This window comes from Podarcis pityusensis (genome assembly GCF_964106645.2).
Source record: "Podarcis pityusensis genome assembly, chromosome: 17".
NCBI classification, from domain to species: Eukaryota; Metazoa; Chordata; class Lepidosauria; order Squamata; family Lacertidae; genus Podarcis; species Podarcis pityusensis.
The window spans coordinates 7,393,077-7,416,823 of NC_138042.1; the positions used below are offsets into that span (position 1 = coordinate 7,393,077).

General features: G+C 44.7%; 1 protein-coding gene across 3 annotated transcripts in view; it reads left to right on the forward strand.

Moving 5' to 3' along the window:
- The window catches only part of CC2D1A (coiled-coil and C2 domain containing 1A), a 62,196-nt gene that overhangs the window by 34,977 nt on the left and 3,472 nt on the right, over nt 1–23,747 (forward strand). For all 3 annotated transcript variants that reach the window (XR_013981004.1, XM_080988068.1, XM_080988069.1), the window contains exons 15-29: nt 2,963–3,135; nt 4,417–4,539; nt 5,503–5,561; nt 6,680–6,796; nt 7,604–7,677; nt 10,288–10,346; nt 10,673–10,724; nt 13,000–13,099; nt 14,149–14,239; nt 15,909–16,040; nt 17,803–17,858; nt 20,745–20,811; nt 22,292–22,418; nt 23,305–23,381; nt 23,578–23,625. Coding sequence is in view for 2 of the 3 variants with exons in the window: in XM_080988068.1 (XP_080844194.1) it covers nt 2,963–3,135; nt 4,417–4,539; nt 5,503–5,561; nt 6,680–6,796; nt 7,604–7,677; nt 10,288–10,346; nt 10,673–10,724; nt 13,000–13,099; nt 14,149–14,239; nt 15,909–16,040; nt 17,803–17,858; nt 20,745–20,811; nt 22,292–22,418; nt 23,305–23,381; nt 23,578–23,625 (1,355 nt within the window). In the remaining variant the exon portion in view is untranslated. The remainder of the gene's footprint in view (nt 1–2,962; nt 3,136–4,416; nt 4,540–5,502; nt 5,562–6,679; nt 6,797–7,603; nt 7,678–10,287; nt 10,347–10,672; nt 10,725–12,999; nt 13,100–14,148; nt 14,240–15,908; nt 16,041–17,802; nt 17,859–20,744; nt 20,812–22,291; nt 22,419–23,304; nt 23,382–23,577; nt 23,626–23,747) is intronic.

Genomic DNA, 23,747 nt, shown 5'->3' on the forward strand with positions numbered 1-23,747 from the left:
CGAAAACAGAAGTGGAAAAGACACAGTTGAAGAACTACCGTCCCATATCCCTACTTAATGTGGATTACAAAATTTTTGCGGAAATTATGGCTAAAAGATTAAAAAATGTATTGGTGAAAGAAATTCATAAAGACCAAGCGGGCTTTCTCCCGGGGAGACATCTGTCAGATAATACGAGGAATATCATTAATATTTTAGAAAAATTGCAAGTTAATATTAATACCAAAGTGGTTTTAATATTTGTGGACGCGGAGAAAGCCTTTGACAATATTTCTTGGAATTTTATGAAGAAAAATCTGCAGGGGATGGGGGTAGGTCAAAGTTTTGAAAACGGTATAGGTGCAATTTATTCAGAACAAAAAGCTAAGCTGATTGTAAATAAGGTAGTTACAGAAGAATTTAAGATAGAGAAAGGAACAAGACAGGGTTGCCCAATCTCCCCACTGCTTTTTATATCGGTTCTGGAGGTTTTGCTCAATATGATTAGGAAAGACCAATTGGTTAAAGGTATACAACTCGGAGCTAAACAGTACAAATTTAAAGCTTTTGCTGATGATTTAGTTTTGACACTACAGGAGCCAGAATCCAGTACAAAAAGAGTATTGCAATTAATTCAAGAATTTGGTCATGTAGCAGGTTTTAAATTGAATAAGATGAAAACTAAGGTATTAGAGAAAAATCTTACAGAGATTGAGAAAGAGAGGTTTCAGAAGGAGACAGGATTAACATTAGTTAATAAAGTGAAATATTTAGGGGTTCATATGACTGCTAAAAATGTGAATTTGTTTAAAGATAACTATGAAAAATGGTGGTTAGAAGTAAAGAAGGATTTGGAAATATGGTCAAAATTGAAGCTATCATTGTTGGGCCGAATTGCTGCGATAAAGATGAATGTATTGCCTAGAATGTTGTTTTTGTTTCAAACATTGCAAATTGTGGACAAAATGGACTGTTTCAAGAGGTGGCAGAGAGATATTTCCAAATTTGTCTGGCAGGGCAAGAAGCCTAGAATAAAATTTAAAATATTAACAGATGCAAAGGAAAGAGGTGGATTTGCCCTGCCAGACCTTAAACTTTATTATGAATCAGCCGCATTTTGCTGGCTGAAAGATTGGCTGCTTCTTGAAAACACGGATATTTTGGACTTAGAAGGTTTTGATAATGTGTTTGGATGGCATGCATATTTATGGTATGACAAGGTTAAAGCGCATAAGGCCTTTAAGAACCATATTGTCAGGAAAGCACTGTTTAATGTTTGGGTGAGATATAAGGATTTGTTGGAAAGTAAAACACCAAGGTGGCTGTCACCAATGGAGGCTAAGGCTTTGAAAAAAACTAATATGGAGACAAACTGGCCAAAATACTGTGAAATTTTAGAACAAGTTGGAGATAAACTAAAGCTGCAGAGTTTCGATAAACTAAAAACTAAAGTTCGAGACTGGCTTCATTATTATCAAATAAGGGAGGTTTTCAACTCAGATAAAAAGATTGGTTTCCAGGAGGAAAAATCCAAATTGGAAACTGAATTGTTAGAGCCTAAAACTAAGAATTTGTCAAGAATGTATAATTTGTTGCTGAAATGGAATACACAGGATGAAACGGTTAAATCTGTTATGATTAAATGGGCACAAGATTTTGGACATAATATTATGTTTGCTGACTGGGAACGGTTATGGACCACAGGTATGAAATTTACGGCTTGTAATGCCTTAAGAGAAAATATAATGAAAATGATTTATAGGTGGTACTTAACCCCAGTCAAGCTAGCAAAAATCTATCATTTGCCCGATAATAAATGTTGGAAATGTAAAGAAAACGAAGGTACTTTCTTTCACCTTTGGTGGACGTGCCCAAAGATCAAGGCATTCTGGGAAATGATATATAATGAATTAAAAAAGGTATTGAAATATACTTTTCTAAAGAAACCAGAGGCCTTCCTCTTGGGCATGGTCGGCCAATTGGTGCGAAGGGAAGATAGAACTTTTTTTATGTATGCGACAGCAGCGGCAAGAATACTTATTGGGAAATATTGGAAGACACAAGAATTGCCTACCCGAGAAGAATGGCAGAGGAAAGTGATGGACTATATGGAACTGGCTGAGATGACCGGCAGAATTCGAGATCAGGAAGAAGGGTCGATGGAAGAAGATTGGAAAAAATTTAAAATATATCTTCAAAAATATTGCAACATAAAAGAATGTTAGAAAGAGGTTGGAAAAAGAATATTAGGTCGTTTTGGCAGATATGATATAATGGATTAAGTAAAAATGAAGTATAGAAATTGATGAAATAGAGGAGGATTAATTATATTATTGAACGTTAAAATAAGTAAATGAAAAGAAGGTTAGAAGGATCTGCTGGAAATACGATTTGAACTAGAATACAAAGCTGGGAGGTGAGAGGAGGTCATGGAAATAAGTAAAAGGAAAAAAGGTTAGGTAAAGGTTTAATCTGTTTTTTGCTTTATCTTAATGTAATGTATTTTTATATTTTTTGTTAAGTTTTTCTTATTGTCTGTTTTTTGTTATATGTTTATTTTATTCTGTACGGCTTTTCTTTTCTTTTTTGTAATTTTAAATTTGGAATAAACATTATTTTAAAAAAAAATTTTTTTTTTGCTATTTTGGAATCCAACCCAACAGGAGAACGACCATTTCTTAACTGGTGCAATGTAGCATTGATTATTGACTGCTCTTGGAGATAAGATAATGGCTGGTTTTTTATTATTCTTTCTAAGGCTGCCTAGACTCATTATAGGCTCTGCGTTTATTGCTGTCTCCTGAGCAAACATGCTTTTCATGTTACCAGGATGCTACTTGTAAAAAGTGACTGTTTTGCTTATGCGCAGACATACGTTAGTGTACTGAAATAAGATTTGCACCCTTGCCCATTTGAGACCTCCTTATTGTCTGTTTAGAAGAGACTTTGAAGCATGCCTGATGGGTCTCCTTTCTCCCTGCAGCTCAACAGCAGCTGACTTTCCTGGAAACCCGGAAGAAGCAGCTGTTGCAGGCAGCTCTCAGAGCAAAGCAGCAGAATGACATTGAGGGGGCCAAGATGTTCTTGCGTCAAGCCAAGGGTCTGGACCCCATGATTGAAGCATCGCAGAGTGGGCTCCCGGTCGACATAACAAAGGCAGTCATATTCTCTCTTTCTCTCTGGTTGGGAAATGTCTGTCAAAAGAGTTGTGTTAGAAAACAGCTCAAAGCTCAGGAAGTGCATGAATGTTGTTTTTCAGTCACTATGTCCCAGTTCTGGAACCTGAGTTCTGAGCCAGAGAGACATATTTTTAAAAATAAAAATAAATCTGGTCTCATCTGTGGAGCGCTGTAACAAAAATCTTGCCCTGATGCTTTCAATCTTTTGCATTCCTCAGTGTCTGTATTCTGAGCGTAATGGGATTTGACAAATATGTGGAAAATAGGTGGCTCTGTTTAGCTATCGTATCTAATACTTGTGTTCAGAGGGAGTATACCTCTTGAGTACATCATCCTGGGGAAACAGCAGTGAGGTGGGGACTGTTGCCTTCATGCACTGCTTAGGATTTCCCCAGAGGCATTATACCAGTCAGAAAATTTACTAGATGGACCCTTGCTCTGATCCAGCAGGCCTGGTCTTTTGTTCTGTTTTATGCTACATTATGACTGACAGTTTGGTCTGTGTCCAAGGAAAACCTGCTCTAATGCCCCTTCTTGAACCCACTGGCGTGGGGCAAAATAATTTTTCGGTCATCCCATTTGACTTAGTGCTGTTGCTGAATGAGGGCCAGTTAAGCTTGGCATGGGACACTTCGTTATTAATTAATTAATTAAATTTGATAGTTCCTTTATCTTACCCAAGGGAACCTGAAGCAACTTACAATCAACCAAACACAATAAACCCCACATAGTTATATTAAAACCAAGAGGGAAAAGAGCTGCTTTAAAATACCCCACCCACTTCTAGAAGGCCAGTTAGTTAAAAGCCTAAGGCCTGGTTATAAAGTTTTTTTTTTGCCTTTTGCTGAAGGATATACAGTGGTACCTTGGGTTACAGATGCTTCAGGTTACAGACTCCGCTAACCCGGAAATAGTACCTTGGGTTAAGAACTTCGCTTCAGGATGGGGCTAAAGCGGTACCTCAGGTTAAGAACGGTTTCAGGTTAAGAACGGACCTCCAGAATGAATTAAGTTATTAACCTGAGGTACCACTGTATAATGATGGCAGCAGGCAAGCCTCTCATTTCAGACCAGCTTATAGATCCACACAGTTTTGGATCGGGAGCTCCCTTTGTGGGAAACCCCGGTCTGTTTGACAGGCAGAGGATCACTGTGTGCTGATTTGTGTTTTGTGCATGGAGGTGACGCAGCCCTTTTCGGAGTGGTTCATTCTGGTACTAACTTCCCCCGCCCTCAAATACACACTTTCTCCCTTCAGGTGCCTCAAGCCCCTGTGAACAAGGAGGACTTCACACTTGCACAGCGTCGTGGAGCCAACATCTCCCCAGAAACGGCTGCCCAGTACATGGAGCTTGTGAAAATTATGAGGCAGCAGCATGAGGTAAGTGGGGCACAGCCAAGCTTTAAGGGATGTTGCAGCCTCTTTTGGAGGAGATTAGTAAGGAATCGGGGAGAGCAGGGCTATCTTTTTAAACTAGAAAGGTTTCTTCCTCCTTTTCCTGGAAGCCCCACCAGATGTGAGACAAGGCATACGAGGATGGCAGTCAATCATTCTTATTGAAATCACCACACTTGTTACACCTGCCGTTTCCTGGGAGCGAAATAAGGTGGGAGGGCTGTGGCCTTCATGCCATTCTGGTGGGCTTCCTGGAAACATTTGGTGGAGCATAGTTGGAAACAGGATATTGGATTAGACGGACGCTAATACAGTGGTACCTCGGGTTACAGACGCTTCAGGTTACAGACTCCGCTAACCCAGAAATAGTATCTTGGTTTAAGAACTTTGCTTCAGGATGAGAACAGCAATCGTGCTCCAGCTGCGTGGCAGCAGTGGGAGGCCCCATTAGCTAAAGTGGTGCTTCAGGTTAAGAACAGTTTCAGGTTAAGAACGGACCTCCGGAACGAATTAAGTTCTTAACCCAAGGTACCACTGTAGGTCTGATCCAGCAAGGGAGGGAGGGGGCAAACCTGACATAATGGCAGCAGCTGTATTTCTTGCTTGCATCTCTCTCCTATTTACATATAAGGGGGGGTGTATGTGTGTGTTTGAATATATACATCAGAAGGGACTGTTGGTGTGGCCCCGTATGGACTTCCTGCAGCTATCCGAGTATTAAGTAAATGATGAGCAATGGATGGGCTATTAAGAAAGATGCAAGTGGCTTCTGGGTTCCTTGAGAAGATAGTCTGCATACTCTGGCCATATAAGGGCTGGAACTTGCTTATTAAGGGGTGGAATTTAAGGCATTTGACTGCAAAGGTGCATGACCCATGGGAGGGAGCCAGGATCGTGCCTGCCTGCTCCTGATGTGACTCCTTCCTTTTCCTTTCTTTTTTGTTCCAGATGTGCGTGAGTTTCTCCAAGCAGTTCACCCATTTAGGAAACATTGCAGAAACTACCAAGTAAGTGTGATGGCAACTGAGAAATGCCGTTCCCATCCTCTGCGCTCTCGGCTAAATCTGTGGTCTGTGTTGGCCCAGAACGCCCTCTTTGCAGCAGGTGCTCCTTAGATCATCATCATCATCATCAATTTATTATTTATACCCCGCCCATCTGGCTGAGTTTCCCCAGCCACTCTGGGCGGCTTTCAACAAAATATTAAAATACAATAGTCTGTCAAACATTAAAAGCTTCCCTAAACAAGGCAGCCTTCAGATGTCTTCTAAAAGTCTGGTAGTTGTTTTTCTCTTTGACATCTGGTGGGAGGGCGTTCCACAGGGCGGGTGCCACTACTGAGAAGGCCCTCTTCCTGGTTCCTTGTATCTTCTGCATCATCTGTTCTGCAGCTAGGCTGAGACAGGTCATTGAATAGGTTCATTTTCGTTTTAAAACAAGCAAAAGGATTCCCAATGCAAGTGATGGGAATGCACTGAAGAGGGGAGGGGGGAAATAAAGGTCGCAAGTAGAACAAGCTTTCATGATTTATATTTAAGGTTACATGTGTTTCTTCCTTCAGGGAATATAGAATGTCTGCCACATACTGCTCCTCTTAAAGTCCATTTCCACACATCACTTTTATAGTATGACATTTTTGCTCATTGCTACATTGCTCAGTTCATGGCGTAATTTGTTTTTGCTACTGCCTAATGAAATCCATAACCAGCACTCTAGTGCAAAGCTAGCTGTTCTGCATGGAATGTTCTATTTTTCTGACCCTGTTCTCAAAACATAGCTTGTTCCCAGACATCTGTGTGTGCTGCCAGTCAGTTACGGTTGGAGGGCTTCCAGTTTTGGCTGTTTTCTGAAAATAACGCTTCTGTTTGCTAGCATCCAAGTTAACTCTCTTGTGCTGAATTCTTTGGGCTGTTGCTTAACCAAGACCCCAGCTTTATCTGAGTTCTCATTGGCTGAAGCTTTCCAACACATCCCGTCTACTCCAACTATTTCTTCATGCTTAACAAAGCTCTCATAGCTCTTCTTTTATGGCTCAAAGTTATCTAAAATGTGCTAAGAAAACTTACTTGAACTCTGTGAATCACCCTGTAAACTAAGTTGACTGTTTTGATCTGCCCCTCTCCAGATTTGAGAAGATGGCTGAAGACTGCAAAAAGAACATGGAGATCTTAAAGCAAGCCCACGCCAAGGGGTTTCCACTGCCCAAATATCACTATGAGCAGCGGACTTTCAGTGTGGTCAAGTATGTGGGCCATTGCTTTGCAGTTTGCCCCAAATGCTAGATGCCAAATGCTTTCGGGGCTTTCCTTCCTAGGCCAGATCTAAACACATCAAATAAGCGATTCAGTTACACGTGTTGTAAACTTCATGCAGGGAAATCCCGTTGGTGAAAGGCGGGACTCCACAGCGCCATCTGGCGTTACAGTGTTATAACACATATAAAGCGATTTATATTTATGCATGTAGCTGAGTCCCTAGCCATTGGTCAGGCTTTTCCTTTGCAGGATTAGGGTCTCTCAGAGCCACAACAATAAGAAGAGTTTGGATTTGATATCCCGCTTTATCACTATCCTAAGGAGTCTCAAAGCGGCTAACATTCTCCTTTCCCTTCCTCCCCCACAACAAACACTCTGTGAGGTGAGTGGGGCTGAGAGACTTCAAAGAAGTGTGACTGGCCCAAGGTCACCCAGCAGCTGCATGTGGAGGAGCGGGGAAGCGAACCCGGTTCCCCAGATTATCTATCAGTCTATCGCTCTTAACCACTACACCGGCTCTCAATAAAGGAGGATTTTTTTTAAAATCCCACATAGGCCAAACCAAGATTTATTAAAGGGCCTTGACCTGTTTCAAACCTCAGCTCTTACCCAGGGCGTGTATGTTTATATGCGTGTGTGAGAGAGAGAGACGTGAAGCCTTTTCAGAGTGTTCTTTTTGGAATGGTAGGAATAGGTGGGTGGAGTCGGACGCTTTGTTTGGTGATGGTGAGATCCTGGCCTGTTCACTGAAAGCACCTCAATTGAAGCTGGCCCTCTCCTTTCCCCCCTCGCAGGATTTTCCCAGAATTGAACAGCAACGATATGGTTCTCTCTGTTGTGAAAGGAATCAACCTGCCAGCTCCTCCAGGTAATGCAGGAAACATCTTCTGTTTCTGAAAACGTAATTTGGGGGTGGGAGTTGCTATGCCTGTTGCCACCATTACTTGTAAGTTGGACAAAGCAGTTGGGATGGGGGAGTCTGTGACTCCCCGGGTATTGCTGAGCTGCTGCTCCCTTCACCCCTGACCATCGGTCATGCTGGCTGGGAGCTGAAGTTCAGCAACATCTGGAGGTTCGAAGGTCCCCTTTCTCTGGTCTAAAGCCAAACTGGGGAGAGGCAGGGCGGGCAGAGGAAAGTTAGGTGCCTGCTAGAACAAGTATGGTGAAGAGTTCCCAAAGTCATTGACAGTTGTTCCTTTTGGCAGAAGGGATCCGATGTTTCCCTTTCTCTTGTTTATGTCCCCCATCTAGTAATGCAAAATATTATGCCAGTGGGACTTTTTTTGTTCAGAGCAGCAAATGGTTTCTGTTTACCAGATGAAGGGGACAACAAACAACAGGGGCAGCGGTTGACTTTAATGCCCTGCTTATGAATTTCCTAGCAGCATCTGACAGGGCCTTACTGGAGCGAAAACACTGGGCTAGAGGGACAGTTGAGCCTGATCCAGCAAGACGATTCTAACATTTATTCTCAAAATTAAGAATTCTCCCCTCCTTTGAAATGTTCAAAAGGGCTGACCCTACCCTCTCCAGTTCATTTCTTTGTGCCCTGTCGTAGTGCAAAACCAAGTCCCTCTGAACATTGCTGTGCCTATCTCATGGGTGTTATGGCTGGACTACAATGCCCATCATCCCCTGCTGACTGGGGTTAATGGAAGTTGGAATCCAACAATATTTGGAGGCCCACAGACTCCCCAGCTGTATCTGTTTGTTCTGTAGAATGCTAAATAACTTTTATTCCTCTTTGTTTTTCCTATAATTTTATATGTTTGGGTCCCAGAAGTCACTGTTTAAGTTAGCAGAGCTAATCCCAATCACTATTACACTGTCCTATCCGTGGAGGAAGAAACATGACTTTTGAAAACAGTATTGCAGAGTGGCATCCTGAACGAAGGACTGTATCTCTATTGTTCTCCGCCTCCTCCTCTTCATTTTATTCATTTCTTCATTCAGTCTGTACCCTGCCTTTATTTCCTAATGGAAACTCAAGGGCAGCTAACAGCATCAAAGCAATAATAACATGACAGTAAAACCCATAAAAAGTGATTGGATCCTGCTTGTTTGGCTCTCCTGCCTGCTTGTAATTTCAGTAGCTGTCAGAAACACTGCCAGAAAGAGTATCCTGTTGTTATTATTGATTACAAGCCAAGCCCTCGCAGGAACGCCCCAGAGCAAATTATTGTGCGATAAGTTAAAAGGTTTTAAAAAGTGATTTAGGTAGTGGCTGCTTGGGAAAGAGCCTATCAGGAAAGAGAAGACTGGAAGAAATCTGGTTACTGGAGTAGCAAAGAGCCTGTGTAGGATAGGAAGGGGAGAGAGAAATTTATAGAGAGATCAAGGATTTGCTGCTGCTGTGTGAAGCAGACAGGATGTGTGGCTGGCTGAGACAGGGCATCAGAATAACCTGTTTGAAAAGCTTGCATTCCCCCCCCCCCCCGTGCCAGCTGGGAAGCTGGCTGTGTAGACCACACAGCCCCCACCACTTCTGCAACCACCTTCCTAAGTCGTGTGTTCAGCCAGGGTGCCAGGGAAGGGATCTTGTGTGCTTCTTGAGTACAGTGGTACCTTGGTTCTCAAACTTAATCTGCTCCGGAAGTCTGTTCCAAAACCAAGGTGCACTTTCCCATAGAAAGTAATGAAAAACGGATTAGCCGTTCCAGACTTTTAAAAACAACCCTTAAAACAGCAGTTTAACAGGAACATTAATCCATAAAATGAAAGCAATAAACAATGTACTGCAGTCACAAAATCAATCAGTCAGGAGCTGAACTGGGTTCCACACAGTCACACACACATAAAAAGAGCCACAAAAACACAAAATAAATAGCAAAAACCTCGGCGTAACACTCAAAACGGAAGTGTGTCTCTCAAATCGGAAGCGTAACACTCAAAATGGAAGTGTGGCACTCAAAACGGAGCATGTTCGACTTCTGAAAAAAGTTCACAAACCAGAACACTTGCTTCCAGTGTTTGGGTTCCAAGTTGTTTGAGAACCAAGGTACCACTGTCCTTCCAAACCCCAAAACAGGTGTGTGTGCATTGGGGAGGGCACTTCCTCCCTCCTTTCATCTCTCTTTTCTCTTGACCCATTCTGTGAAATCCCCACCTTCCCACCTGTCAGGGGAGAAAGACTAAAAGGCTGGTTTTGAGAGTGAATTTAATTCTGTTGTAGCCTGTTCTTTCTCGCTCACTCCCCACTCCCCTTTCATTTTGTAATATAGGCAAACACTCGTTCCAGAGGTGGTTTCTAAGGAGTGTTCTTTACTCTGAATTGCCCACTTCTCGGCCTGTTGCCCCACATGCTGACTTCCAGGGCACTGCAGGCCGAGGCAGTCATGCGAAGGCCACACTTCTGTGGAGGAACCAGGCTGAGCCGATTTCCATGTGGAGCCTTCTAAGAGCAGCCCCTCCTCGTTGTCCTTTAGCTTTGAGATTTTTACCTAAAAGGTTTCCTGACTCTTGTTTTTCCCTTCTTCAGGCATGTCTCCGAATGACCTGGATGCCTTTGTCCGCTTTGAATTCCCCTATCCCAATGTGGTGAGTTTGGGCTGCTTCATAGGTTAACTTTTCATTATCCTGTGGGAAGCAGCCAGTGATCATTCCCCCCTGGATTTGTATATTTATGTTGTGAACCGCCCTGAGATCTATGGATATGGGGTGGTATTTTAATAAAAAGAAAAATAACAATAACAATTTAAAACTGCCTTTTCAATAGCCAGCTGCATGTAATGCAGGTGTAGAAAAAGCCTGACGCGTGAAGCTGCTTTGAGGACGGTGGTGGGGTCTGCTTTGAAATGCTCCGAAGCAGTTCTCTGGCAGGCGCCTGGTTCTTACTGCTTCTTTTCACATTTCTGTATTTGCAGGAGGAAGCGCAGAAAGACAAGACCAATGTGATCAAGAATTCCAACTCTCCCGGTAAATTTATGTTTGTGAGCTTTAGGCCATGCTAGACAGATGCGGGGGGGGGGGGGAGAATCACCTGACAGCTTCAGGGCCAAAGCATGTGCACATCACCAGGAAGGCCATCAGTATTGTTTTTCTTGTAAGTAAAATTAATACAGTAGTACCTTGGTTGTCAAACTTAATCTGTTCGAAAACCAAGGTGTGGCTTCCGATTGGCTGCAGGAGCTTCCTGCACTCAATCGGAAGCCGCGTCAGACATTCGGCTTCCCAAAAACATTTGCAAACTGGAACACTTACTTGTTTGTGGCGTCCAGGAGCCGATTTGTTTGGGAGCCAAGCCGTTCGACAACCCAGGTACCAATATATTAGAGGCTGTGTGTGTTTTGGGGGGGAACTGCAGCATGCAAGGGTGGGGAGGTTCAACCATTCTCTCCCCTACTGCAATCCTTTTTTTTAGGAAGACCCCCAAAAATTGTTGAGCTTTTCTTCTTTTCCTTTTTCTTTTTTTCTTCTTTTCTAACAAAAAAAACCAAACCCCACACTTTTACAATTGACTTGACTTAAGATCCAGGACAAAACGCCACATGTATGACAGCCCTAGCCTAATAAAATCCCCTCCGCCATTAGCTTCAGAAAGGCAAATGGGGGATAGGGGGTGAATATCAGGATCGTGGCTGGGGAGGGAAAAGTTAAAGCTGCCCTACACTTGCATACTATTATATTTTTTTAATGGGTTGGCTTCCAAGTGACCTATACAGCGCTGCATGTGGTCTAGCCCTTAGTCACAGGGACAGCCCCACACCTGGAATAGAGGGAGGTGCTGCAGGTCAGATATTGGACAGAGCTACGAAGCACTGGTATACTGGGCTGGTCCCTTAGTTATGTGTCTGGGTATGCCAGACCCTCATCACCGGCTGCTTTCTGAGGCCTCCCTTGTCCCAAGCACTGAGCTAGCTGTGCAGTATTGGAAGTAAATGTCCTTGCCAGGCTTTTACTGGGGGCAGCAAAGAAAACACAATTACAGGGAGGAGAACAGGTGAGGATAGACTTCTCTTGTCGCCACAGAAGCTTGGCAGTCTGAAACTCTGCTACAGGCTACCAGTTGAAGAACAGGGCTTTTGATGGCTCAGCAGCCAGAGATACCGCAAGACTTGTTAGTAGCAAGCCTGCTTCATCAGAGGTGACTCTGGAAAATTGTTGGCCCTTTTGCTCCATTGGGCTACTGCTTGTTTCAAGAAGTATTGGCTCCTGGATTCTAGTGGAGAATATTCTCAGTCCTTATGTGCAAGTTGCTTCTGTGAATATGACAGCTTGCAGCTCAAACGGGTTTGAAGGCAAAGGTGTCTGGTGGAGTATATTGTGGCACAGACTTCCTTCTTGACAACAGTGAGCATGATTTGGGGGAGGCTGGAAAAAGCATGAGGATAGCTGCCAGGTTTTCCCCGCCTCCCTCCCTCCTACAGAATCTGCTGACTGACATCGTAGGGTATTTGATGGCAAGGAGCAGTGGCAGCATCAGAACTGCACAGTCTTTGGCTGTCTCAGTGTAAGTGCTTCTGGTGAACCAAGAAGCAAACGGAGGGGTTTGCTGTTGTGCTGAAACATCGCTGTGGCCAATGTTGTACAACCTGATCCTGCCACGATTTGCTTTTACCAGTGCATAGAGTGCTTGCATAGGGACGCAGGTGGCGCTGTGGTCTAAACCACTGAGCCTCTTGCGCCTGCCAATCAGAAGGCTGGTAGCTCAAATCTGGGGTGAGCCCGTTGCTCTGTCCCAGCTCCTGCCAACCTAACAGTTCAAAAGCACACTAGTGCAAGTAGATAGAGAGGTACCGCTGCGGCGGGAAGGTAAACAGCGTTTCCGTGCACTCTGGTTTCCATCACGGTGTTCCATTGCGCCAGAAATGGTTTAGTCGTGCTGGTCAAATGACCCAGAAAACTGTCTGTGGACAAACGCCGGTTCCCTCGGCCTGAAAGCGAGATGAGCACTACACCCCATAGTCACCTTTGACTGGACTTAACCGTCTTGGGTCCTTTACCTTTTATCTTTTTTACCTAGGGTGTTTGTGATGGGGTGAACAGTGGCATATCAATGGTGCACAACAACTGTGTAAATGCTCAGGAGTTGGATTTAAGCCTTCCCAAGCTTTTGGGGGGGCTGGGCTTGAAGCAAACTGCAGGGACCCCATTCCCTCCAACAATGCAAGGCTGTTCCTTTCAGTGATGATTGCTCTTGGCCCTCACCTGATGTCCAGTAACCTTCCCATTTGGTATCTCCCTCTGGCAGAATTCCAAGAGAAGTTCAAGCTGTTTATTAATCGGGGGCACCGTGGGCTGAAAAGAGCCATCCAGACAAAAGGCATCAAGTTTGAAGTCGTCCATAAAGGGTGAGCAAAATGGAGGTTTGAGTGTTGCTGGCAGAAACCTGTAGGGACCTTCCTGCTGTGGTCAAACTGACTGGAGGTGGGCCACCTTCAACATGGAGGCTGCATGTCTGAGTGGCCTGAGAGCTTTAATATGAGCGTTTTCAACTCTTCCATGAAATCGCTGAGCTTTTAATTAAACCTGACATATGTATTTTAAATATGCAATGCAGGAAGCACAGAAGAATAGTATATTGTTGGGATAACCGCTGTGCTTCCTTCTGGAATAGTCCTGTCAAATAACACCTTTGGAAGCAAGTAGCTTGAGGTGGGGATTTTTGGTGGGGAAGCATGCAGGGGAAAGGAATACACCTCCCTCCCTAACATGGTGGTCATGATCCGTGCCCCCTGCCCCTTCCTTGATTTTTTTCTTAAGAAAGTAAAATGGCAAGTCCCAGTTATGTATTTCAGGGTGTTTCTTGTAATGTGTGGTTTGGTTCTTAGTGTCTGTGAATGTGCTGAGATTGCACATTCTTTCAGGGCTATTGGCAGAAGCACAAAAAATATGGAGGAGAATGGAAGGATATTTAGCAGTCAAGGAGGCACTAACTGAAACAGGCTTCAAAGTGCTATCAAAAGAGTGATAAAACAATTGAGACAAGGTGGCTTTCATTCCACACAAGGTACATCTTCCACGTCTCACTTCTATAATGTGGTGGTGGCAGGACATTAGTAGAAAACCCAGGATGTGAGATTGGGAAATGTTTGTTATGGGAGGAAGAAACTCAGGTTAGCTCATTGACACACACAGGCAAGACAGGTGGGCAACTTATAGCTCAGATCCACATGTACTCAAAGCCATAACTAAGCTGAAAGGAGGCATCCAAGCTATGAGTAGTTTTACTACAGGAATGTTGGGGAGACTCTGCTGTTACCTTGCAGCAGTTCTTGTGGTATGGTTGTTTTGAAAAGGCTAAGTGTTAGTTTTATTGAAAGGGAGCAAGTAAGAGCAGAATGAAATTTGTGACTCTCTGAATGAGGTCATAAGTCTAATACTTCCATTTTCTCTGCAGAGGGCTGTTCAAAACTGACCGTGTAGTTGGAACTGCACAATTGAAGTTAGATGCACTGGAGACAGCTTGTGAGCTTCGGGAGATTCTGGAGGTAAGCCTAAATCCTTCCCTTTCTTCTCAGGCATGATGTGCATGTAAAACCAAGCCCTCTAGCACATGGGTAGGCAACCTAAGGCCCGGGGGCCAGATCCAGCCCAATTGCCTTCTAAATCCGGCCCTCGGACGGTCCGGGAATCAGCATGTTTTTACATGAGTAGAATGTGTGCTTTTATTTAAAATGCATCTCTGAGTTATTTGTGGGGCCTGCCTGGTGTTTTTACATGAGTAGAATGTGTGCTTTTATTTAAAATTCATCTCTGGGTTATTTGTGGGGCATAGGAATCCGTTCATTCCCCCCCCCCCCAAAAAAAATACAGTCTGTCCCCACAACAAGGTCTGAGGGACAGTGGACTGGCCCCTGCTCTAGCAGAACTGAGAGAGGCTAGAGTGAAATCAGACTTTTGCTTTCACCGCAGACCATGCCTTTGTGATGCTTGCTGGAAGAAATGTCACTGCCTTTCAAGGCCTTGGGCTCAGCATGTCTTGGGGAGCGTCACACCCATTTCAGCATCCCTGTTGCATCAGGGCATCAGGAGTGGCCACTTTGCCACCTTCTGTACTGAAGTTAAATGTGAAATTACGTGCAAGGCCACAGTTCTATATAGTGGCCACAAAAAGTGCTAAAAGGACTGTGACAACAGTTTATTAATGAGAATAAGTTTGGAACACAGTAAACAAGCTATCATGAGGATTGCCAACTGAACATTTAAACGAGGATTACAAAAAAAAACCCATATAGCACACACACAAATATTGCATTTGCAGAATGCTCTAAGCAGCTGACAGCAGGCAGGCTTTTGGATAAGGTCCCATTTTGAAGATCTTCCTGAGATGATAACTGCTAAAAACATTCCTTCTGAGAAATTGACAGACATTCACACCACCAATGCAATTAGCTGCTAAGGGAGGTATCCACACATCCACCAAAAACCCATCACCTCAAAAACATTTCAAGGCCCAATTACAGTTTTCAGAAGTGGAGGACTTCAGGAATGTTGATCTTTCTAAATGTTGTTGTTGTTGTTGTTGTTTACAGTGAGGGGGGAAAGTATTTGATCCCCTGCTAAATTTGCCCGTTTGCCCCCTGACGACGAAATGACCAGTCCATAATTTTAATGGTAGGTTTATTGTAGCTGTGAGAGACAGAATAACAACAGGAAAACCCCACATCAATCTCTTCTGGGTTTCTGGGGGTTTTCCTGTTGTTATTCTGTCTCTCACAGCTACAGTAAACCTACCATTAAAATTAGGAACTGGTCATTTCTTCGTCAGAGAACAAACGGGCAAATTTAGCAGGGGATACTTTTTTCCCCTCACTGTAACTCCATGTGCACCTCTATATGATTGTGAATAAATGAGTGGTCTGGATTAGAGTTCTGAACTAGCCTTCGCTGCCTGCTCAGCCAGCCTCCCTGTGGAACTTGGGAGAGCAGTTTCTCCAGGCTTTGGTTTGCCATCTGCCACGTAGTCGAAAAGACAGAGATGCCAGTTCCTCCCTCAGCACGCTGAGGGCCAAAAGGAACAGGCTGCATCGTTCTGCCGTACAGATTGACAAGTGTGAACGATGAGCGGGACGCATTTGGTGCTGGCGGGGAGAAGTTCAGAGCGTTGTGGCTTCACACTAATTGGGGCGCCTCTCTCTTTTTCTTTTCTCTGCCTAGCTTTTGGATGGTCGGCGGCCCACAGGGGGCAAGTTGGAAGTCATTGTGCGTCTGAGAGAGCCGCTGACCTCCCAGCAACTGGAGACGACGACGGAGAAGTGGCTGGTCATTGACCCCCTCACGATGCCACCAGTAAGAGCCAAACTGTTCTCTGTGTCCCAGAAGCTTTCCATCAAGAGCAAAGCTGGTTTGGGTGGCACCCGAAAAGTTGTTCTGAGTGTGGCTTTGCAAAGGTTCTGGCCCTGTGCCCAAGCCCTTGCTCAGCTGAGGCTGGCAAGAATATGAACCATATGGAATCTGTGGTTAGTGCTCATCCTAGAGGGTATCCAGCCTACTGTGCCCCTTCCGTCACCTCGTTTCTGTGGCTCCATTTTCTTTTCGAGAAATGAATTTCAGCTGTGTTACCAGAGTCCAAACTTTGGTTTCTTCAGAAATGGATGTGGGCCAAAAGCGTGGCTAATGACTAAGCGTGGCTTGAAATGTCTCCAGCAATTGTTGCTATTCAGATGCTGGTTTCCTGCCCACAGGAGCAGCATATTGTGATGGGAAGAGGCAGATGATTGTCCAGCCCTGTGCATACTGTCTGCTTAAAAAATTATATTAAACGAGGGGGGGAGGGCAATTTGCAGCCTGGACAAATCTGGCAAATATTTTAAGTAATTTATTTTGCGCTTGTAAACTATTTTGCATGTTTTATTCTGAGTTTGCTGGTGAGGTGAGGCAAGGAATTCTGCAGAGCACTGACATCCCAACCTCTGACCCCTCAGATTTCACCAGCCATTGTCCTACACAGTTTCTTTTTTTAAAAAAATAGTAAAGTTTTATTAGTTTTCACATTTTTATACATATTATCTTTCACATATATCCAATTACAAAGTTCCCTGAACCTTCCAACTTCCCTTCCATGGGTTCTTAAATTAAATTTTTTTTTTTGCTTATTATAATTTTTCCAACTATTATGTATCCCTATTTTATCATAGTCAATTTCACATTACAAATGACATTACAACGCTACCAATGTTTTTAACAGCTTACAGTGGTTTTTCAAGTAAACTATAAATTTACCGTACTCCAGTCTCTAACAAATACTTGATCTTCTTGGTTTCTGATCTTCCCCATCAGTTTCGCCATTTCTGCATAATCCATCAATTTTGTTTGCCATTCTTCCTTTGTTGGTAATGCTTCTTCTTCCCAGTAGCATTCTCGCTGCCGTCATTGCATACATAAAAAGTCTTTTATCTTCTCTTGCTACTTTTTCCCCTACTAAACCTAAAAGAAAGGCTTCTGGTTTTTTAACAAATGTATTTTTAAACATTTTCTTTAATTCATTATATATCATTTCCCAGAAGCTTTTTACCTTACAACATGACCACCACATATGGAAAAAAGTACCTTCTTTCTCTTTACATTTCCAACACATATTTGATTTAGTTTTATACATTTTTGCAATCTTACTTGGTGTTAGATACCAACGGTACATCATTTTCATGTGATTTTCTTTCAACGCACAGCATGCTGTAAATTTTATTTCTTCTCCCCACAACTTTTCCCAAGATGAAAGTTGGATATTATACCCAAAATCACTAGCCCAATGTGTCCCACACAGTTTCAGCTATGTCTTCATAATTCATAAGGGCTTCCTCCCCCACCCAAATGAAAGCTGAGATTCTTAGGGCACCAAACTCTGTAGGCAATACCATGTGCTATGACTTTTCTACTTTCATAGATTTGTTTGGCATGCTCATAACCCCGATCATGTCCTGGTCTCTGCTGTCAGCTCCCCACCCCGCTTCTGGAAAGTGGGCTGAAAACATTGACCAGTCTTGCATTGTTGAAATAAATGTGGCTATGCCAGACATACAGGAGCAAAACAGTATTTGTTTTCTTCACCCAGGTTGCTCTTCCCAAACCCAAGCCAGCAATAGCTCCTGGGAAGGATGTGGGCAGTAGGTATGTATGTTCTTGTGCCTTTGCTGGGGTCTCCTGAGAGTTAGCTCCATGCATAATCTGTGGGGAAATCTTAACTCCTGTCCTTCCACTCTCCTTTTCATTCTTTTCTTACTTCGCTCTCGGCTCAAGAAGGCACATGCAAGACCCAAGGCATCTCACAAAAAAGCAGTAGGGCAGGTGTGCCTGCTTCAGGGTGCTTTTGAGTGTTTTGGGGGCAGCAGGGTGGGGAAAGACAGGGCAATCTGACCTGGAGGTCACAGTTAACCAGGAAGTTCTCCTGTGTAAGCCTTGTTGACATGGGTTTTATTTGGAAGCTGCTCTGAGTATTATTTTACTAAAGGCGCTTCAGGATACAGACTCCGCTAACCCAGAAATAGTACCTGGGGTTGAGAACCTTACCTCAGGATGAAACGGAAATCGTGCAGCAGCAGTGGGAGGCCCTATTAGCTAAAGTGGTACCTCAGGCTAAGAACAGTTTCAGCTTAAGAACGGACCTCCGGAACAAATTAAGTTCTTAACCCAAGGTACCACTGTAGTTCATTTTCATTTAACTTGTGCAGAAGACCTTCCTGGTGGATTGCACCTCATGGATCAATTCTGCTCTCCTGACTGCGTAACGTTGCATGATACCGGTCTGACTTTCTGATAGAAAGGCCTCCGTCAAATAGCAGTTCTGCTGAGAAGACAGCTTGCCGTGACCATACAGATAAGCTGCATCGTTCTTGGCTACTGAGACTTGTGAATAAACAGGAATTGAATAGCCCAAGTTGTCAAAAGTGGCAATGTAGCTTCTTGTGAGGATTTTGTAATGGAGCTTCTGATGCCACAAGAGCCTCTTTGCGTAGGCCCTTAGTTCCTTAGGAGAGTGTATAAGAACCATACCTGTTCTAAAGTTGGCACACAGGGCAGGGGAAGCTCCAAGCCTCATCTATCTTCTGTACAGTAGAGAGAACAGAGGCAGTAAGTGAAGAAGTTTATTCAAGGCCACACAATGAGTCAGTGGCTGAGACAAAGCATGAGAAGAGCCTTGCTGCTGGATCAGAAAAAACCCTAACAAATTCAGCATCCTCTTTGCCACAGGGGCCAGCCAGATAGATAGATGCCTTTGAGAAGCCCATAAGCAAGTCTCCCAGATTTGCCCAGTGCTTTGCCCACCAAACTACACCAGTTACCATCGCGTAGGGTTTTTGATATTTGAATTCCCTGTTAAGGGAGCATGATGGACAGTTGGATGGTGTGCACAGAGGCAGGTGTCCAGCCCAGCACCTTTTGCTCTGCCAGTGGCTGTTGATAGTCTCTTCTAATTTCCCTTCCAGAACATCCATCTGCTCCCTGCTGTAGCCAAGCCAGCTCTGATTGGACCTTCCTTCTCTCAGGCCTCGAAGGCTCCCTTGCACAGAGAATGGTTTGCTCCTGCCGGCTCTGGACAAGAAAAGAAATGTAGGACAACTAGAGAGGGCAAAGAGCTCTGGGAGGTTGTATGGGCACAAAAGGTTTTGTGGCAATTGGCAGGAAGGCAAAGTAGTTAAAGCTTCAAAAGAACAGGTACAATTTTGCACGGAGAATAACGAGCCCAGAATCGACCCAAGATATTTTGGTGGCTGAGGCAGGAGGTCCAAAGGACACCTCCCTTTCCTTTGAGTAACATGGGAGACTGCTGTGCCTCTTTCAGGTCCCATTCTGTGGGGCTCGCTCAGGAGGGCATGAAGGTGGATTGTGCCACATACTACAGGTTGGTTTGTCTCCCGCTCTGATAATGATGCCCTGAATCAATGGGTTGAGACAGTTTCCTAACTTTTCTCATGGTAGGGCCTGCTCCCAGCTAGCCATAGCCAAAAGCCTCTCCTGTAACTGGAGGAGCAGTGAGAGAGGAAGATGTCTCAAACTGGCATTCGAACTGGCGGCCTGGATAGACCGTGCCTGTCTTGTGAAACTGTGCAATCTGGATGGCACCACTCAAACAAACAGGAAATCCAGCAGGATAGATTTTTGGTCTGATAACAGCCTGGCATTTCCTGTAGGGTTGAGAAACAAAGAGCATGAGGAACAGGCAGAGCAGCACTAGGGCATTGTGCAGGCTTTGCAGCAAGGGCAGAGTTTCATGTTCCCAGGGGTAGGGCCTAAGATGGGAGAGAAGTCGGGACCAACCGGCTAGCAAGGAAGATTCCTGAATGTGATTGGAGGCATTCTGAAAGGAAAAGGGGGTGCTGAGGCCAAGGTGTAAGGCAGAATGCTTGCCTGGAAGGTTCTCTTGTTCTGAATGCAAATGACAAAGAGTGTCTCTCTTGCCTCAAATCTGCCATGTAGCTGTTTACCAGACTGGATTTGTCTGTCCTGGGTTGAGAACAGCATGAGAAACAGCACTGGGCATGAAACTTCAGAGCTTTCCTCGCTCCTTTGGCCAGTCAATCTTCAAACCCAACCCAACCCCATTCATCTTGCTCTTGTGGTCCTTTAAAACCTGTCCTGTGGCATTCTAGCAAATGAGAAATTAGCACGCTGCCTGTCAACAGGTCTGATCAGGAGTGTCCCTGTGTGCGTGCTGGGCTGCCTTTTCTCTCAGAGTTGTCAGGAAGAAGCCCACAGCAGCTCCTGAATCTAGAACCTGAGGGATCCTGGGCAGCAATTCTATCTGCTTGCCCACCAAACTCTGGTCCCCAAGCTAGGGGGCTCTGCTGCAGCTGATGTGCCTGGTTCTTGCCCCCCTGCCTTGGCAGGAGTCAGCTGTGCTTGTTGCTTGGGCATGAAGTTGGCAGGCACACACCCAATCCATATCTGCTTCTCCAAGATGGCAGTTGCCTGCTTGCCTCTGCCTCATTCTCCGTGCTGTGTTTCTGTTGCTGGCCTCTTCTGAGGTTAACCATGCTGCACTTTCTTTCCTTGCAGCAAGCCTGTCTGCACTCTGCACAGCTTCAATGTCCTCGCTTTTGACAAGGAGAGGCTGGAGAAAAAGGTCAGTAATGTTTATAAGGGTGGTAGTTACTAATTCCAGCATCTCCATGTACATGGTGCTTTAGCGTAACATTGGCCAAAAGTCAGGCTCCCACCTCAAAGTAAAGGTAAAGGTAAAGGGACCCCTGACCATTAGGTCCAGTCGTGGCCGACTCTGGGGTTGCGGCACTCATCTCGCTTTACTGGCCAAGGGAGCCGGCATTTGTCCGCAGACAGTTTTTTCGGGTCATGTGGCCAGCATGACTGAGCCGCTTCTGGCGAACCAGAGCAGCACACGGAAACACCGTTTACCTTCCTGCCAGAGCGGTACCTATTGATCTACTTGCACTTTGACGTGCTTTCGAACTGCTAGGTTGGCAGGAGCTGGGAGCGAGCAACGGGAGCTCACCCCGTCACAGGGATTCGAACCACCGACCTTCTGATTGGCAAGTCCTAGGCTCTGTGGTTTAACCCACAGCGCCACCCACGTCCCTTCCACCTCAAGGTGCTTGCAGACAAATCTTGAGACTGTGCAATGGACAACGAAAGGATGGGAGGAAACAGGAGACACAAGTTTGACAAGTGAGACACTGGTATGTCTTACATTTTGAACAGTTGTGTTCATTGTCCCTCAAAAGAACAAGGCACGGGCTTGATGGGAGCAAAACTGCAAGCAAACATTGAATCTTGACTTCTGCAAACTGACTGAAACATTTTGTACTTGGGCTGAAGACACTAGGAATATCTAATTTACAAAGCTAATGGTTGCAGGAGGGGCAGGAAGCTCAGTCAGAAATCTCAGCCCTGTCTCAAAGTTGCTGTGCTTCCTTAGGGCAGCGTATAATGCTTATGATTTTAAAATCTGCTTACCTTAGTAGTGCAGTAGTCATCTGAAGTGTTACAGTACAGCAAAAACACCCAAGCTTGGACAAGACAAATCTCTAGGGAATGTGTGAGTGATGCCCTTTCAAAATGACCTAAAATGATGTCTTCTTCCCAACCCTCATAACCCGTGGGCCCTGCTTGGCATTCCTGTCTCGGCTGGGTAACAAACAACTAAAAGGGCAGTCGACTGGAAGAATCTTGTATTTTGCTCTCTCTGGGCTATTTTTGCCTGCTTTGGCTTCATAAACTACCTTTTTATTTTAGAAAAAAGAAATCTGGCCTTTAATTTCATTCTGCAGAAGGAGTCTCCCCTGAGGTCTGCAGACTCCGGTCCAATTTAAAAGAGAAGTGTTGTGTGGCAAACTCATATGGTGAAGTCTTGCCTTCCTTCTGCCTTTATGTGGCCGGATCTCTCAGGTGACCAACTCTCTCTTAGTCACCTGTTCAGGTGTGCTGCTCACTGTTGCTGTGGCCCTGGAAAAGCCGTTTCCCAGCCTGTGCATGCACTTGTCAGCCAGACAGAACGTAATCACAGAAGGTCCACTTCTTACTCCCAAAGTTGAGTGCTCTGTCCTTTCCCTGAGAATGTACACAAACCCTCCTTCCTTTGCTGGCAGATGGCAGGATACAAACAAGTTGGCCAACGACCTCCTAACGACCTAGTGGAACAGCACCAGAACGTTATACGGATGATCCAGTGGCAGAAGTCCCAGCTTCAGCACGGAGGCCCAGCAGTCATGAAAGGTACTTTGTGATGAAAGCCCAGCCACGAAGGCCCCATTCCGAATGCTTGGGCAAGTGAACATTTTCCCCCTTTCTCTGTCGGTTCATATTGAATTGGTGTGTTAAATTGCCTTAGCAGGAAGTGCTCATTGAGGGGGTTCAGTTCACTTTGATTTATTGTGTTTAGCAAGCAGCCGTTGCACACATGAAAATAACAAGAATAAGAATACTGCTAATAATAGTGGTTTACATTTCTGCTCCCCGACCTTTACAGGATAAATCATTTCTCATACCCCCGCCCTTTAAGTTTTATTACACAAATTTGTAAAGCTTTGGAAGGAAATTTGTATGTTTTAAGGATATATCCCTCTCTACATCAGACAACAAAAAACAGGTCTTTGCAAGGGATGTCTTTCCCTTCTGCGATCTCAACAACAGGAGGATGTAATTGTTTCTAAGATCATTATAAAAAGGGCATTGAAAGAGTACATGAGTTATGTCTTCTATTGACACAGAGTTGCAGCTGCAAATTCTATCCTTCTTAGGAATTCCTTTATGTCAGCCCGTCCAATCGGCTAACAGAAGGACATTTAGTCTTGCCTGTGCAAAGACCACCCTCATTTTAACATTTGGCAAATCTACCAGATATCTTGGCAGGGATGGATACAATGGAATAATTTTTTAAAAGCTTACAATTTGTTAGATTAACAGATCTTGATCTCAGCAGTTTGTGATTGCATCTCGGTGTCTGTAAGCCCTTGGAATATTAATTCTTTGGCTTACTCAAAACTGCATCACAAGGAAGGAGGCAGAGTCCCAACCTCTGGGGTTGGAGGGGGCAGAGGTGAAGGGGATGCAGTTGGACACCGGAGCTGTTCCTTAGTCATGTCTGATCTTTACTCCACAGAATACCTGACCCAATTGGAGCGGTACCAGCAGTGGTATACAGAGGCAGCACGGCGCCTTGGCAGTGAAGGAAAGCGGGTATGGTTCCTCAGTCCCCCCATCCACTCCATTTTATATCTAGTTGGGATGTGGTGGGGGAGCAAAAGGCCTCAGATCCCCTTTTTAAAGCCTCTTGGTTGCACCAATGCCTGCCTGCTTAAAGGAGCACCCCTGCCTGGTGCAACAAGAGCCTCTGTATCTACTTAACTGCCTGCTGTGTGTGTTTATTTGGCAGGATGCAGCCAAGGATGCCCTTTACAAGCGCAATCTGGTTGAGGGCGAGGTGAGTGTGCTTATTGTCACGCAAGCTGTTGTTTCTGCTGTTCTCACTCAGTCACCTCCCACTAGAATAGTCAAAGCAGGCTGAATGAGCCAGTCGTTGGGACCAGAGGAGCGTTTCCCAGA